The 17521-nt window shown below is 40.4% G+C and overlaps 2 protein-coding genes across 16 annotated transcripts in view; both read left to right on the top strand.

Annotated features, from left to right (window-relative positions):
* Positions 1-4227, top strand: part of LOC133560538 (pleckstrin homology domain-containing family A member 5-like) — a 162527-nt gene extending 158300 nt beyond the window's left edge. For all 15 annotated transcript variants that reach the window (XM_061913147.1, XM_061913155.1, XM_061913151.1 and 12 more), the window contains one exon: positions 215-4227. In XM_061913147.1, the coding sequence (XP_061769131.1) occupies positions 215-249 (35 nt within the window). In that variant the 3' untranslated portion in view covers positions 250-4227. The remainder of the gene's footprint in view (positions 1-214) is intronic.
* A 3301-nt stretch (positions 4228-7528) lies between these two features.
* Positions 7529-17521, top strand: part of aebp2 (AE binding protein 2) — a 16127-nt gene continuing 6134 nt past the window's right edge. Inside the window, exons 1-4 of the mRNA XM_061913143.1 lie at positions 7529-8200; positions 13060-13288; positions 15735-15842; positions 15935-16121. Of these exons, the coding sequence (XP_061769127.1) occupies positions 7692-8200; positions 13060-13288; positions 15735-15842; positions 15935-16121 (1033 nt within the window). The 5' untranslated portion in view covers positions 7529-7691. The remainder of the gene's footprint in view (positions 8201-13059; positions 13289-15734; positions 15843-15934; positions 16122-17521) is intronic.

Genomic DNA, 17521 nt, shown 5'->3' with positions numbered 1-17521 from the left:
GTTCCACACTAATTCTAACACTGCATCATCAGATTTTTGTTAAATTCCAAATTGCAATTCAATTCCAAAGTAGAATTGCAATTGCAATTTAAATTGATGGAAGTAGAATTTAAATTCTCTTTGATAATTTTGGTGTTTCTGAAAATAGATTAGTTATTTTTATATAAACTTTTAGAAAGCTTGATTGACTCCTGTCTTGTTCTCCGACTTACAGCACCAATGTACACCATGGTAAGCAATGACACGTGAGTGCCCACCTTGACGTCCATGGCGCCGTTCCATAGAGTCCAAATGTAGCAAGTTTCCAGCAGTATGACGACATTATGCCTACAAGAAAAGTGAACATTTCCAGCACACTTTTCAAAACACCATCATTTAATGCATACTCATATCCTGTTATATTCCATTTTTTTAATACAAAGTAGGATGTGTTTACATATCTACATATTTATAGACATGCATGAATGTACACATACTCAGTCATATAGACAGTATGTACATGTGTATATACAGTATCAGTATATGTACACTCACACATACATTTTATCATATATATGACTGACTGTGTGTGTACATACTGTATATGTACATTCAGTATATATGTATGTGCAAAATATGTACTGTATAAATGTATATACAATCGATATGTACTGTAAATGTGTGCATACATGTGTACATATGTAGGTGGAGTTACAGGTGAAGAAGGTCTGCTTGGATGTAGCTCAGCTTCTCACAGCTGAAGTTTTTCTAACGAGCTCTTTAGTCAACACTGAATCAACAATATTGATTGCAGCCAAGTAGTATGTTCCGTTCCTCATGTTATTCATCAACAGTTGCTAAGTTTTCGTTGAAAAATATGAAGTACAAGTGTACAAGGAATGTTGATGTACAAAACCGGAACCAGTGAAGTTGGAGTGTTGTGTAAATCGTAAATAAAAACTGAATAAAATGATTTGCAAATCCTTTTCAACTTATATTCAATTGAATAGACTGCAAAGACAGGATGTTTAATGTTCAAATTGACAAACTTATTTTTTTTTTTGCAAATAATCATTAACTTAAAATTTAATGGCAGCAACACATTGCAAAAAAGTTGGCAGAGAGGCGTGTTACATGGGCTTTCCTTTAACAACACTCAGTAAACGTTTGGGAACTGAGGAGAGCAATTGTTGAAGCTTTTCAGGTGGAATTATTTCCCATTCTTGTTCGATGTACAGCTTAAGTTGTTCAACAATCTGGGTTCTCCGTTGTTGTATATCACGCTTCCTAATGCACCACACATTTTTGATGAGAGACAGGTCTAGACTACAGGCAGGTCAGTCTAGAAGTAGCACTCTTTTACTACAAAGCCATGCTCTAACACATGCAGAATGGGGCTTGGCACTGTCTAGCTGAAATAAGCAGCGGCGTCCATGAAAAAGACATTGCTTGAATGGCAACATATGTTGCTCCAAAACCTGTATGTACCTTTCAGCATTAATGGTTCATTCACAGATGTGTAAGTTACCCATGCCCCCGTACCATCACAGATACTTGCTTTTGAACTTTGCACTTATAACAGTCCGGATGGTTCTTTTCCTCTTTCGCCCGGAGGACACGACATCCAGTTTCCAAAAACAATTTTTAAATGTGGACTTGTCAGACCACAGAACACTTTTCCACTTTGCATCAGTCCACCTTAGATGAGCTCAGGCCCAGCGAAGCCTGAGGCGTTTCTGGGTGTTGTTGGTAAATGGCTTCTGCTTTGCATAGTAGAGTTTTAACTTGCACTTACAGATGTAGCGACGAACTGTAGTTACTGACAGTGGTTTTCTGAAGTGTTCCTTACCCCCTGTGGTTATATCTTTTACACACTGATGACGGTTTTAGGGATCAAAGGTCACAGGCATTCAATGTTGGTTTTCGGCCTTGCCGCTTACGTACAATGATTTCTCCAGATTCTGTGAACCTGATGATATTACAGACCGTAGATGGTGAAATCCCCAAATTCCTTGCAATAGCTGGTTGAGAAATGTTGTTTTTGAACTGCCAATTTGCTCACGCATTTGTTCACAAAGTGGTGACCCTCGCCCCGTCCTTGTTTGTGAATGACTGAGCATTTCATGGAAGCTGCTTTTATACCCAATCATGGCACCCACCTGTTCCCCATTAGCCTGTTGACCTGTGGAATGTTCCAAATAAGTATTTGATGAGCATTCCTCAACTTTCTCAATCTTTTTTGCCTCGTGTGACAGGTTTTTTTAAACATGTTGCAGGCATCAAATTCCAAATGAGCAAATATTTGCAAAAAGTAACAAAGTTTACCAATTCAAACGTTAAGTATCTTGTGTTTGCAGTATATTCAACTGAGTGTAGGTTGAAAAAGAATTGTAAATCATTGTATTCTGTTTTTATTTACGACACAAGGTGCCAACTTCACTGGTTTTGGGTTTTGTAATATGAAATATATATTTTGGTTTGTGTTTTGCAAATGCATTGCAATACTTAAAAGTTGCGGTGCTGCCAGCCTGCTTGTCACGAAAGTTGCCAACGTGGTGGCATCAATAACAACGCAGTACAGAAAGAGTATGTTTAATGATGCACATCAGTGAAAGACAAAAAAATGCTTAACTACATTAGTTTATATGAAGGAGTATTCATGCCACAGGGAAACCAAAACAGAAGAGAACAAATGAAAAGTTGGAATCTTAAAAGTTCATATTATGAAAGTAGGTTTTAACTTAGTTTAAATAAAATTTCCATCCATCTTCTTCCGCTTTATCCAGCTCCTCCCAGGGGATCCTGAGGCGTTCCCAGGCCAGATCGGAGATATACAGTAGTCTTTCCAACGTGTCCTGGGTCTTTCCCGTGTCCTCCTACCAGTCGGACGTGTCCTAAACACCTCCCTTAGGAGGCGTTCGGGTGGCATCCTGACCAGATGCCCGAACCACTTAATCTGGGTCCTCTCGATGTGGAGGAGCAGCGGCTTTACTTTGAGCTCTTCCCGGATGGCAGATCTTCTCACTCTATCTCCAAGGGAGAGCCCCGCCACCCGACGGAGGAAACTCATTTTGGCCGCTTGTACCTGTGATTTTGTCCTCTCGGTCATGACCCAAAATTCATGACCATAGGTGAGGATAGGGATGTAAATTGACTGGTAAATTGAGAGCTTTGCCTTCCGGTTCAGCTCCTTTTTCACCATGACGGATCGACCCAGCGTCCGTATCACTGCAGGGGTCGCATTGATCCGCCTGTCGATCTCACGAGCCACTCTTCCCTCACTCGTGAACAAGACTCAGAGTTACTTTAACTCCTTAACAAGCCAAAAAACATAATCCCACAAAAATGATTTCTTATTTGTTTTAAAATATAATTTTAGGAAAAAAACTATTTCCTAAAAACATAGTCTCATGAAAAATAAGTCTTATAGTTTTATGGATTGTATTTTCATTTAAAACATAATCTCTCCAAAAACATAATCTTATTGAATTATTTTTTTTGTTAAAGACATTCCAAAAAAACATTGTTTTAAACATAACCTAATGAGAAGAAAAAATACATTTAAAAAAATTAACTCCTCCCCCAAAACAATTTAGGACATAATTTCGCACAAAAAAAGCTTTTGTTTGACATAATCTTCCAAACAACTGAATCTCATGAAAAAAACAGACTTTTTTCGATATATAATTTTACTGAAAAACATTTCTTAAAACATCTCACGGAAAAAATACTCTGCAAGACATCTCTTAAAAACATTTTTTTTAAAAACAGTACATCTCTAAAACAAATATTTAAACATAACCTTACCCCCAAAAACATTTTAATGTAAAAATGTGTTAAAAAAACACAAAACTTAATCTTATAAAAATATGTTTTCATTTCAAAAAATGTTATATCCCAAAAAGTTTTTTTTTTTTTCCTGGATGATTTTATTCCCACTTCATTTTTGTCATTTGCTTGATGTCTGTTGCAAGGTGAGGGTTTGTCATTTTGGATAAGTTTTCATCGTAGCAGGTGGAGTGTCAGAAAACAGCACATGTATGAAGCAATAAGTAGGACTTGAGGATGTACAAGACATGTAAGAGATGTAAAAACTGTACAAAATGAACATTTGTGTAAACAATAAAAAGGAAAAAGAGCAAATATATTATAGAAATTATTAATAATGTTATTAGCTTCATATGCAAAAGGTTCATACCCCATGTGTTTTATATTGTGAAATAAATGGTGATGTTCATAAAAACTTTATTGCTTGTTGTTTTGCTTTTTGTAACCCTAAAGGATATTTTAAATATCCCAAATATGTCCTAAAGTATAGCATTAAAAAAATATGTTGGTGGACTTAAAAGTCCATCCATCCATCCATCCATTTCGTACTGCTTATTCCCTTTGGGGTTGCGTGTGGCGCTGGTGCCTATCTCAGCTACAAAGTCAAAATTGCAATATAGCCAACAAAAGCAAAAACTATTGGGCCCTTTTCAAATCAATAGTTTTGCTCAAACAGTTGTATGTAATGCAGGTGAATAAATGTATTATTTGTTTACATTGTCTTATAATGTTAAATTATTTACTAATACTTTCATTGATCACAAATATATATATAAATATATTTATATTGTATTGTGCTCTATGTTTTATTCTGTTTACAATCATGATTAATGAGCCACGTCAGCTATATGAGTATCTTTACCGAAGATACTGTTCCCACATCCACTTGTTATCGACCAGACACCCCAAAATTCAATATCGACCACCCCTACATTTTAATGTTTGTTGGAACACGTGGAGCAAGCAAGACGACAATGCCAAAGATCGTCTACGTTAGTGATGAGCTACACTTGGCTCCCTCGCTGCTCCAAACAAGACAAATGGATTTCGTCCATGAAGAAAGGCAAGTGTAAATTCAGAATTTCAGCAGTTGTAAAGCCACGTTTAAAGTAATCCTCAATGTACTCGCCATTCATGTCTGAACAGGATATCTCATGCCAAAGAGCTTGTTTCGACTTTCTTGCTTCATAATCATGATTTTCTTGTCTCATAAGTATCACTTTTAATTTCAAATAATTTTACTTTTTTATCTCATGATTTCATTTTTTATCTTATAACATCGACTTTGCATAATTATGACTTTCATATTTCGACTTTTTTTATCTTTATAATTTATCATAATTATGATTTTTATCTCATTTTTCGACTTTCTAAACCCTAATTATGACTTTTATTTCAATTTTCGACTTTCTAGATCATGATATGACCTTATATCTCATAATTTTTACTTTATATCTCATAATTTTTACTTTGTCAGAATTATGATTTTTTTTATCAACATTTCGATTTTTTATCTCATAATTATGACTAATTTATTTTTATCTAATGAATACCTTTTATCTCATCATTTCGATGCTTTTATCTAATGATTGTGCTTTTTATTTCACGATTCCGACTTATCTAATAATTATGACTAGCTCATGATCTTTTCTTATCTCATAAGTACGAATTTCTTATTTTGTACTTTTTGGCTCCAAATTTCGACTTTTATCTCATAATATCGACTTTAATAAGTATGACTTTTGATCTCATAATTTAAAGTGGCTTCACGGTGGAAGAGGGGTTAGTGCGTCTGCCTCACAATACGAAGGTCCTGAGTAGTCAGGGTTCAATCCCGGGCTCGAGATCTTTCTGTGTGGAGTTTGCATGTCCTCCCCGTGAATGAGTGGGTTCCCTCCGGGTACTCCGGCTTCTTCCCAAAGAAATGCAACTGGGGATAGGTTGATTGGCAACACTAAATTGGCCCTAGTGTGTGAATGTTGTGTGTCTATCTGTGTTGGCCCTGTGATGAAGTAGCGACTTGTCCAGGGTGTACTGACCTTCCGCCTGATTGTAGTGAGATAGGCACCAGCGACCCCAAAGGGAATAAGCGGTAGAAAGTAGGACGGATCTCATCATTATGACTTTATATCTCATAGTTTTGACTTTTCTCATAATTTTGAGTTTTCAATTCAAAATTATTATTTATATTGTAATTGTGACTTTTGATTAATTGATTGAAAATTGTATCAGTAGATTGCACAGTACAGTACATATTCTGTACAATTGACCATTAAATAGTAACACGCGAATAAGTTTTTCAACTTTATGACTTGATTAACGTGGACCCTGACTTAAACAAGTTGAAAAATGTATTCGGGTGTTACCATTTAGTGGTCAATTGTACGGAATATGTACTGAACTGTGCAATCTACTAATAAAAGTTTCAATCAATCAATTGTTTAAAGGCCTACTGAAATGAGATTTTCTTATTTAAACGGGGATAGCAGGTATGTGTCATACTTGATCATTTTGCGATATTGTCATATTTTTGCTGAAAGGATTTAGTAGAGAACATCCACGATAAAGTTCGCAACTTTTGGTGCTAAGAGAAAAGCCCTGCCCCTACCGGAAGTCGCAGACGATGACGTCACATGTTGATGGCTCCTCACATATTCACATTTTTTTTAATGGGAGCCTCCAACAAAAAGTGCTATTCGGACCGAGAAAACAACAATTTCCCCATTAATTTGAGCGAGGATGAAAGATTTGTGTTTGAGGCTATTGATAGCGACGGACTAGGAAAAAAAAAAAAAAAAGGCGATTGCATTGGGACTGATTCCAATTTTTTTAGACACGTTTACTAGGTTAATTCGGGGAAATCCCTTATCTTTCTATTGTGTTGCTAGTGTTTTATTGAGTTTAATATTACCTGATAGTCGGAAGGGTGTCTCCACGGGTGTCTTGACGCGCAGTGTCTCAGGGGAGTCGACGGCAGCTATGGACGGCACAAGCTCAGCTTTTCCCCGATAAGAAGTGACTTTTTACCACAATTTTCTCACCGAAAACTGCTAGTTGACATGTGGTCGGGATCCATGTTCTCTTGACCGCGCTCTGATCCATAGGAAAGTTTCACCTCCAGGAATTTTAAACAAGGAATCACCGTGTGTTTGTGTGGCTAAAGGCTAAAGCTTCCCAACTCCATCTTTCTACTGTGACTTCTCCAATATTAATTGAACAAATTGCAAAAGATTCAGCAACACAGATGTCCGAAATACTGTATAATTATGCCGTTAAAGCAGACGACATTTAGCTGTGTGTGTGCGCAGCGCTCATACTTCCTAAAAACCTGTGACGTCTTGCGTTCACGTAATCATTACACGGCATTTCGAAGACGAAACTCCCGGGAAATTTAAAATTGTAATTTAGTAAACCAAAAAGGCCGTATTGGCATGTGTTGCAATGTTAATATTTCATCATTGATACATCAACTATCAGACTGCGTGGTGGGTAGTAGTGGGTTTCAGTAGGCCTTTAAGTCGGGGTCCACGTTTATCAATTCATCTTATCTCACAATTTTGAGTTTTTAATTCATAATTTCGATTTTTTTAAATCCCATAATCATGAATTTTTATCTCATAATTAAAGTTTACCATTGGGGTATTAGTTTAATGGCGGAAACGGGCTTCCATCGCTCGAGTAAGTCGTAAGAAAATGGACACAGAGTATTCATCATCCTTTTTTTTTAACGATCTTGGACCGTCAAGCGTCATGACGTCACTACAAACGATGTAGTCTCGGCTTGAATTGGAGAGTTGAACGTCGGAAGAGAGTGGCTAGGAAGGTAACTTTTTAACTGGAATAACCCCGAAATTAATACAATTTGTAATAACTGCTGGTATAGAATGGCTCCAGTTAGTAGCGAAAGAGCCAAGCAGGATTCTCTGTCACCGGTGGCCCACGACGACAAGGAAGAAGCCGCAGATACCGGCTTGGAGGAGCAGGCCGTGTCGGACCTCAAGCAGGAGCCGGGTAACAATGAAGAGAACGGGGTCGGAATGGACGCCTGTGGTGGTCGCGGGGAGGAACACGAGGGGAACACGTTGCTTCCTCGCGACGACGACAAAGACACCGCTTCTCCGAGCGAAACGAGTCCCTACGGCCGAGACGACAAACTATCAGAAGCGGGGAAAAGTCCAGCCCAGGGGAGCCTGGCGAGTAGTCCCGAGTCCGCCCAAGAGGGCTCCCGGGTGCTGAGGCAAGAACAAAGAGAAGGAGGGAACTCGTCTCCCTCGCCGCCGACAGAGCACACAAAGGCGGCGGAGAAACACGAGCATGGCGTGAAGAGGCGAGCCAGCGTGGAGCTCACCTCGTCGGACGGAGAGCCGCTCAGTCGGATGGATTCAGAGGACAGGTCTGTGGAAGCAGCACGGAGAATCCCCTATAACATTGTTACCATCGGAGCTAAACAATATGCAAATTAGTCTGGTCAGATTTAAAAACCCTGTGGGAAAAAAAAACATCAAACCTACTCAAATGACAATTATATACTAAGTAAAATGAAATCTAGTTATTTGCCGTTTAACTCCAGACTTCCCACTCTGGTGTTCAATAACTGGATATGAAGATTAAATATGCTATTAAGATATGATAAACTAGCTTATAGTAAATCATGTTGGTGATTCTATGGCATGGGTGTCAAACTCTGGACTGCAGGCCAAATTTCACCGCCGTGTAATTTCATTTGGCCCTTGAGGTAATATCAAATTAAGATTAGAGCTGGCCCGCCGGTATTCTACAGCGGGGATGCCTCTGTAACACTGCGTTCACCACTGATACTCGTACTTGCCAACCCTCACGATTTTCCCTGGAGACTCCTAAAGTTCAGTGCCCCTCCCAAAAATCTCCCTGGGCAACCGTTCTTCAGAATTTCTCCCGATTTCCACCCGGACAACAATATTGGGGGCGTGCTTTGAAGGCACTGCCTTTAGCGTCCGCTACAGCCTGTCGTCACGTCTGCTTTTCCGCCATACAAACAACAAACATACAAACAACAACAAACAACGTGCCTGCCGGGTATCATAATACATGCGGCTTTAACACACACGAGTGAATGCAAGGCATACTTGATCAACAGCCATAAGGGTCACACTGAGGGTGGCCGTACAAACAACTTGAACTTTTCTACAAATATGCGCCACACTGTGAAGCCACACCAAACAAGAATGACAAACACATTTCGGGAGAACATCCGCACCGTAGCACAACATAAACACAACAGAAGAAATACCCGGAACCCCTTGCAGCACTAACTCTTCCGGGACGCTACAATATACACCTCGCTACCACCAAACCCCGCCCTCCATAATTTTCATTTAAATTTTATTTGATATGCCATTGATATTTTTTAATCATCATTATTACAATTTGAAACTCGATTTTGCATGTGACTATAAAATTATATAAGCCTTGCTTGTTTAATATTCAATGCAAAACTTGTTTGGGTCCCTATTAAAAGGTTAATTTGTTCAACCTTGGCCCGCAGCTTTGTTCAGTTTTAAATTTTGGCCCACTCTGTATTTGAGTTTGACACCCCTGTTCTATGCTATCATTATTTTATAAAGGCACAAAGGACTGGATTGCTTAGTTGCAACCAGCAGAGGTGCTGTTACTTGAAAGCATTTGCGGTAATTTGGGAGGATAGAGAGGTCCTGGGTTCGATTCTGAGCTCTGAGGCTTTCTGTGTGGAGTTTTCATGTACACTCCGTGACTGCGTAGGTTCCCTCCGGGTACTCCGTCTTCCTCCCACCTCCAAAGACATGCACCTGGGGATAGGTTGATTGGCAAAACTAAATTGGCCCTCGTGTGTGAATGTTGTCCATTGGTGTTGGCCCTGCGATGAGGTGGCGAGTTGTCCAGGGTGTACCCCGTTTACCGCCCGAATGCAGCTGGGATTGGCTCCAGCACCCCCGCGACCACAAAGGGAATAAGCGGTAGAAAATGGATGGATGGATAGTCCCGTGCACTTCTTAACGTCCCCCAGAAAAAATTACGCTATTAATTGGAGACAAGTCAAACAGTGCAAGGCGGAAAACTGCTTTTCAGGCTGAAATTTGTCCTTCTAGATCGCCCACAACTCATTGTTTGGGTTTATGGGGCTGCCTATTTGTCAATAATGACATGTAGCACTCAGCTGTTGTAATATGCGGTATAAGAGCGAACTGGCGGCCACACATCAATATGAGCTACGGACAAGTTAGACTAAAGATCCAAACGAGCCAAGTGCAAGGTAGTTATGCTGTTGACTAAGACTTAGGCTAAGGGGAAAAAAAAAACACAGACTGGCTATTCTTGGTTGCTCAATGATTTAAGTAAGTCTTTTGTTCCAGTGGACAAGGTTTGATTCCCAGTTACGACATACAAGGTACACATTAAACTAAATCATAATGAAATCTTAAATAAACAGAGTGATGTTATTTCTTTCTGTTAATGTTTTATTTCGCACAAAAATATATTTGTTTCCTATTCATATCACTCCGAAACATGCATAAAAATCTCTTCAAACCAAACCTTCTGTACCCAAGCCGGTTTTGTCAGCCCCACTTCTGAAATCCAAATGTTATTCCTGGGTAGATGGTTACGTGAATGATCCCGAGGAAAATTCAAACATCCGATAGCTGACATTGGTTTTATAGCTAAGTAATTGGACAGTAAATATGGCAAAAACATATATTTAAAAGTACAATTACTATGCCTGTGAATATTTTCATTTATCCAGGTCTTTGTATTCTCTGCTTGTGAATATTTTCATTTATCCAGGTCTTTGTATTCTCTGGGCATTGACTCAATTATAACTGGATTGTACAGATTGTTTTGAAGACGTTTCGTCTCTTATCCGAGCAGGCTTCATCAGTTAATGCTCTAGTCTGAGGGCATGGTACAGGATCCGCTAAAGCCTATCTCTTCTTTGAGTATGAACTGATAAAGCCTGCTCGGATGTGAGGCGAAATGTCTTCTAAGAAAAACTGAACAGTCCTGTTGCGTTCTATCCAGTTCCCCAATAGTATGCATACTATACACTTGTCCACACTGCTGGTCAATTCCGATTTTTTTTGCCCATATGCGACCTGTATTGGATTTTTTTCATGTCCGTGTGAACACTGCAATTCCGAATTGTTTTTATTCGACCCAGGCCTTTTTCGTTTGTGGCTATAAATCGGGTATATTACTTTGTAATATCAATCAATCAATCAATGTTTATTTATATAGCCCTGAATCACAAGTGCCTCAAAGGGCTGCACAAACCACAACGACATCCTCGGTAGGGCCCACATAAGGGCTAGGAAAAACTCACCCCAGTGGGACGTCGACAATGATGACTATCCCCCCCCCCATAACCTTTGTTGGCAATAACAGAGGTCAAACGATTACTATAGGTCTTTACCAGGTTTTCACACACAGTAGCTGGTATTTTGGCCCATTCCTCCATACAGATCTTCTTGAGAGCAGTGATGTTTTGGGTCTTTCGCCGAGCAACAGGGACTTTGAACTCCCTCCACAGATTTTCTATGGGGTTGAGGTCTGGAGACTGGCTAGGCCACTCCAGGACTTTCAAATGCTTCTTACGGAGCCACTCCTTCGTTGCCCAGGCGGTGTGTTTGAGATCATTGTCATGCTGGAAGACCCAGCCACGTTTCATCTTCCACTGAAAATCTCACGATACATGGCCCCATTCATTCTTTCCTTAACACGGATCAGTCGTCCTGCCCCTTAGCAGAAAAACAGCCCCAGAGCATGATGTTTCCACCCCCATGCTTCACAGTAGGTATGGTGTTCTTGGGATGCAACTCAGTATTCTTCTTCCTCGGAACACGACGAGTTGAGTTTATACCAAAAAGTTATATTTTGGTTTCATCTGACCACATGACATTCTCCCAATCCTCTGCTGTATCATCCATGTGCTCTCTGGCAAACTTCAGACAGGCCTGGACATGCACTGGCTTAAGCAGGGGGACACATCTGGCACTGCAGGATTTGATTCCCTGTCGGCGTAGTATGATACTGATGGTAACCTTTGTTACTTTGGTTCCAGCTCTCTGCAGGTCATTGTGGTTCTGGGATTTTTGCTCACGGTTCTCATGATCATTTTGACCCCACGGGATGAGATCTTGCGTGGAGCCCCAGATCGAGGGAGATTATCAGTGGTCTTGTATGTCTTCCATTTTCTGATAATTTCTCCCACAGTTGATTTTTTCACACCAAGCTGCCTACCTATTGTAGATTCACTCTTCCCAGTCTGGTGCAGGTCTACAATTCTTTTCCTGGTGGCCTTCGACAGCTTTTTGGTCTGGGCCATAGTGGAGTTTGGAGTCTGACTGTTTGAGGCTGTGGACAGGTGTCTTTTATACAGATAACGCGTTAAAAAAGGTTCCATTAATACAGGTAACGAGTGGAGGACAGAAGAGCTTCTTAAAGAAGAATTTACAGGTCTGTGAGAGCCAGAGATCTTGTTTGAAGTGACCAAATACTTTTTTTCCACTTATTTTTATAAATGTCTCATGATAATGTCAATGAGGGATTTTTAATCAATTATAACTAATATTGATACTGTTGTTGATAATATATAATTTTTGTTTCACTACTTTTGGTTTGTTCTGTGTCGTGTTTGTGTCTTCTCTCAATTGCTCTGTTTATTGCAGTTCTGAGTGTTGCTGGGTCAGCTTTGGTTTTGGAATTTGATTGCATTGTTATGGTATTGCTGTGTATTGTTTTGTTGGTCCTTCTTAATTTTCTTCTCACAGTAATTAGGTTCAGAAACTGTTCACTTTGATTGCACAAAATCTTTGAAATTGTCACAAATGTGCCAGTGGAAGCCATGTTTACTTCCGTAAATATTGCAATGTGTGCAACGTCATGTCCACATGCGGGTCAGATTGCATTCACATTAGAAATATTTAAAAAAAAATTGTAATGTAAATGGCCACTAAAATGATTTTATTTAACAAAAAAAAAAATCCACATCGTACATCCCACCCTGAAGTGTGAACATTGCCTAAATCTACACGCAATAGTACACAGTAAATAACTGCATGGTATTGACTTACTGTATGTCAATTGAGGCAGAAAGGAATGCACTAATTTCCTGCTAGCAGCGGAGGCATTGTTGATTCATTATCAAGTATTGTTTTGGTCAAAAGAACAACATACACCAACTATTACCTTGGACGTAGGACTGATATTCTCTTTTACCACATTGGTATGTTTGTGCCTCAGTATCAGCAGCACCCTAATGGACATGGAGAGCACAGCGTCAAGCGGCCGTTCCACGCCAGCCATGCTCAACATTAATGGCGGCGGCATAGTGGGGGGCCACGGCACCGTGCCAGTGAATGGCAAGTCGAGCTACACGTGCTGTTGGGATCGCTGCCAGCTGCACTTTGCCAATAGCCCTGATTTGGCGGATCACATCCGAGCCACACATGTAGACGGTCAGCAGGGAGGAGTAAGTCTTTAATTTTTGTTTTTTCAAATCCTATTGTTTGCATTTACATATTTGTATTCTGCTATAGTACTTAGAGGATGTACCAGTAGAGTGGAAAAACAAGTTGCCTCTATTTGGAAGCTTTTATCATATATATCTGATTTATGACACTAAAAGACTTCCGAAGTTTGCGAAAAAGTAGATATGATGAAAATAGTATATATCTCACAGAGATTCCTGAACCATTTTGAGAGTAATGAGGACGCCAGTCACGTAGGAATGTAACTGTACAATATTATCATGGTATTGAGGCCACGGTACAATATTATTGTGGCATATGTACAAAAAGGCTTAAAAATGCCATAGTGTGTAAAATGAAGTGGCAGGAATGTTTAGGATAAACACACTTATTGTAATTGAACACATATGTTCTAATCTTATATTTTACTACAAACATAATTTTTAAGTCCAAATAATTCTGGGACATCGACTGTTTCAAGCAAATACAAAAGGAAACCCCTACAGTTGAGTGTCTTTAAAGTGACAATGAAAACATCCAGTGTAAAACGATAATGTTCACTTTAGTGTCTTTCAACTATTACTTTCTGACAAGCGGTGTCCTCTGCAGTGGACACATTTATATCAGTCTGGAAAATGCTTATTTTCAGAAAAGTTAATAATTTACCTTTTAACATTGACAATACCTCACAAAAGTAATGTTTGGCTTCAAATATAATTTCTGGATGACAGTTTATGAGATGGCGACTTGTCCAGGGTGTACGCTGTCTTCCGCCCAAGTGCATCTTAATAGGCTCTAGCCTGCCTGCGACATTGAGAGAAGCAAGCAGTGGAAATATAGATGGATGCATTGAGGATTTATCAAGTAGTTTTTCATCCATCCATCCATCCATCATCTTCCGCTTATCCGAGGTCGGGTCGCGGGGGCAACAGCCTAAGCAGGGAAACCCAGACTTCCCTCTCCCCAGCCACTTCGTCTAGCTCTTCCCGGGGGATCCCGAGGCGTTCCCAGGCCAGCCGGGAGACATAGTCTTCCCAACGTGTCCTGGGTCTTCCCCGTGGCCTCCTACCGGTTGGACGTGCCCTAAACACCTCCCTAGGGAGGCGTTCGGGTGGCATCCTGACCAGATGCCCGAACCACCTCATCTGGCTCCTCTCGATGTGGAGGAGCAGCGGCTTTACTTTGAGTTCCTCCCGGATGGCAGAGCTTCTCACCCTATCTCTAAGGGAGAGCCCCGCCACACGGCGGAGGAAACTCATTTCGGCCGCTTGTACCCGTGATCTTATCCTTTCGGTCATGACCCAAAGCTCATGACCATAGGTGAGGATGGGAACGTAGATCGACCGGTAAATTGAGAGCTTTGCCTTCCGGCTCAGCTCCTTCTTCACCACAACGGATCGGTACAACGTCCGCATTACTGAAGACGCCGCACCGATCCGCCTGTCGATCTCACGATCCACTCTTCCCTCACTCGTGAACAAGACTCCTAGGTACTTGAACTCCTCCACTTGGGGCAGGGTCTCCTCCCCAACCCGGAGATGGCACTCCACCCTTTTCCGGGCGAGAACCATGGACCAAGTAGTTTTTCAGATTCCTCATATTTCCTGCGTTGAACAGATTTCGGGTAATTACCTCTGTGCGGTAAAATGTGACCGGCAGGTTGTGTCGCCTTGGAAACGCTTGAGATGGAAGTATTGGTTTGCGGAACGCAGACTCTTTTACCTCCACCAAAGAGGTTATGTTATGCCAGGATTTGTCTTTTTGTTAGCAACATTACTTAAATAGTTATTTATAGATTTTGATGACATTTTTCAGGAAATGTCTAAAAATACAATTCCTCTAATTGACTACAAACACAATTCACTTCCTGCTTACGGCGTTCCGATCCCCTAACTTGGCGCCCTGCGCTGCGCAGAGGATTCCGGGAAATGTAGTTTGTTTTCAGACCCGGCCAATGCCAAAGTGGTGGAAACAAATACTCACCAAGTTTTTGTTAGATACTGTCAGGCGTCACAGTATTATTCAAATGCATTAAAAAGCAAAATGTATGTGTTCTTGTCTTACATAAGGATTGTAAATGATAGGCAGCACATCTCTTTCCAATTTTTGCGTATTTCCAATATGATCGCTCTGCTGATATGGTCAGAGTGCAAAAGCGTTCCTTCAGTGACTTAGATGCTATGGAAATTGCCGAAAATATTCGGTGCTGAATTTTCAAAATGGCCGACTGAATGTGTGGCATTTTGTGATGTTTATACAGTATTTTATCATACTTTGCAGATTGTGAATACAATTGGATGTGGTTTATGGATACAATGAAACACAATCATATAAAGTCAAGCTGTTTTTCCGACCGTACTGGTACTTTTAGAACTAAACATATGATGATTTTAAACTACGCATGTCTGCAAATAATGACTATTTGTGTCTGCTGCGTACTCCACACAGGTGTTTGTGTGTCTCTGGAAAGGATGTAAGGTGTATAACACGCCATCCACCAGTCAAAGCTGGCTGCAGAGACACATGCTGACGCACAGCGGCGACAAACCCTTCAAGGTGACACACAATTCCCAGATGAAAGAGATGGGCACCACTGCATAACTTGGCCTGCCCCTCTGAATCTTGTGTGTGTGTCTGTGTATATGCAGTGTGTTGTTGGTGGCTGCACTGCCACATTTGCCTCTCAAGGTGGGCTGGCACGTCACGTTCCCACTCATTTCAGCTCGCAAAGTTCATCCAAGGTTTCCAGTCATGGCAAAGTGAAGGAGGAGTCTCCATCAAAGGCTGGACTCAACAAGAGAAGAAAGCTCAAAAATAAACATCGACGCTCACTACGTATGTACTTGTGGAGCTTTTTTTTTGCTTTATTTTTGCATTTTGATTATATTATTTTTATCCTCGCCATACATTTATTTACATGTCATCACTTACTGTTTTCAACTTTCTTTAATGCTGTCTTGTTTCTTTCCATTATGCAAGGGGGCAGCATAAGAACTGTCAGGATGAACAATTACACGGATTATAGACAAATGCTATTACTTATGTAAGAATTGGCAGTTTGTAACTTAATCAACCTTTTCTAACCGTGCTTAAACATAGTACAGAGCACTCGCACATATCAAACCATCTGGAATATAGCCGCTAAATTGCAGCATTGGAACATGGCGTACCCACACGAGTCCACCTCAACCTAGCCAGATTTGGGTGAAATTGCCCTCAAGCTTTTGTATGCCTTACGTTACACTGCAAATTTTCTAGATTTTTTTGGTATACTACCAGTCGATCCATTTGTATAGCACAAAGCTGATTTGTCTTTGGTAAACGGTGCAGAGACGATTGTGTTAATTATGACACAACTATCTTGTGTCAACGTCAAATGAAGGCTTTCGTACTTAGTGGATTGTTTATAGTCTTTTTATCTCTATGATACACTGATTTGTGTGTAGTGAGTGCATTGGGTGTCAGTCTCTGTCCCAGGCCCTGTCCACACAGGATTGTTTTTAGGTGGGAATAGTAGGTTATTGCATGAAACGTTTTTCCCCAGAGTGGGAAAGACTGATAACGGCACCTGTTGTTGTCGTGTGGACAAGCAAACAGCGACTTTTTGTCGTCACGTGACCATATATAAAAGAGAGAACTGCACGCAATAGCTGATATCAACAACAATGGTGAACAAGAAAGCAGTGTTTGTGCTGCAGTTACTGCTAATAGCTCTATGGCAACAAAACCTCATTAACATCAACTAAAAGTGCAGCACAGGCACATAGAAAATTATTAATAATAATAATAATACACACATATTTTTAAAAATACCACCACATTGTCAAGCTAGAAGAACGAGTGCATCAAAACTAGCATTAGCATGTAGCCTAAAGCTCCAAACGAGCTACTCCTCTCCAAGATTGAAAGCCTAAATAAACCAACCTGCAAAAGTATGCCTTGTAATTTGAAAAATAACAAAACCCAAACTTTGTGTGGACAGGGCCCCAATGTAGTTCTTGAAATGCGGAACATCACCTCAGGACATTTACTGGTTGGCCAGTTCAAAGTCTGAGTAGAATGAGTGGCACTCATCTCAACCTCCAGTCCTTGCAATCGAACCAAACTTCCAGAAAGGGTCTGGACTTGGTTCCACTGTGGTGTTTCTGCTAGGGAAAGATGTTCAGTAGGTGTCCGCCTTATAATAGTTCCTCCGCTGCTCTTTTGTTGGAGTCATTCCTGATAAATGAGAAATT

The sequence above is a fragment of the Nerophis ophidion genome, linkage group LG10 (assembly GCF_033978795.1).
Source record: "Nerophis ophidion isolate RoL-2023_Sa linkage group LG10, RoL_Noph_v1.0, whole genome shotgun sequence".
NCBI classification, from domain to species: domain Eukaryota; kingdom Metazoa; phylum Chordata; class Actinopteri; order Syngnathiformes; family Syngnathidae; genus Nerophis; species Nerophis ophidion.
Note: the sequence above shows the minus strand (reverse complement) of the source record. Positions and strands in the feature narration are given on the sequence as shown.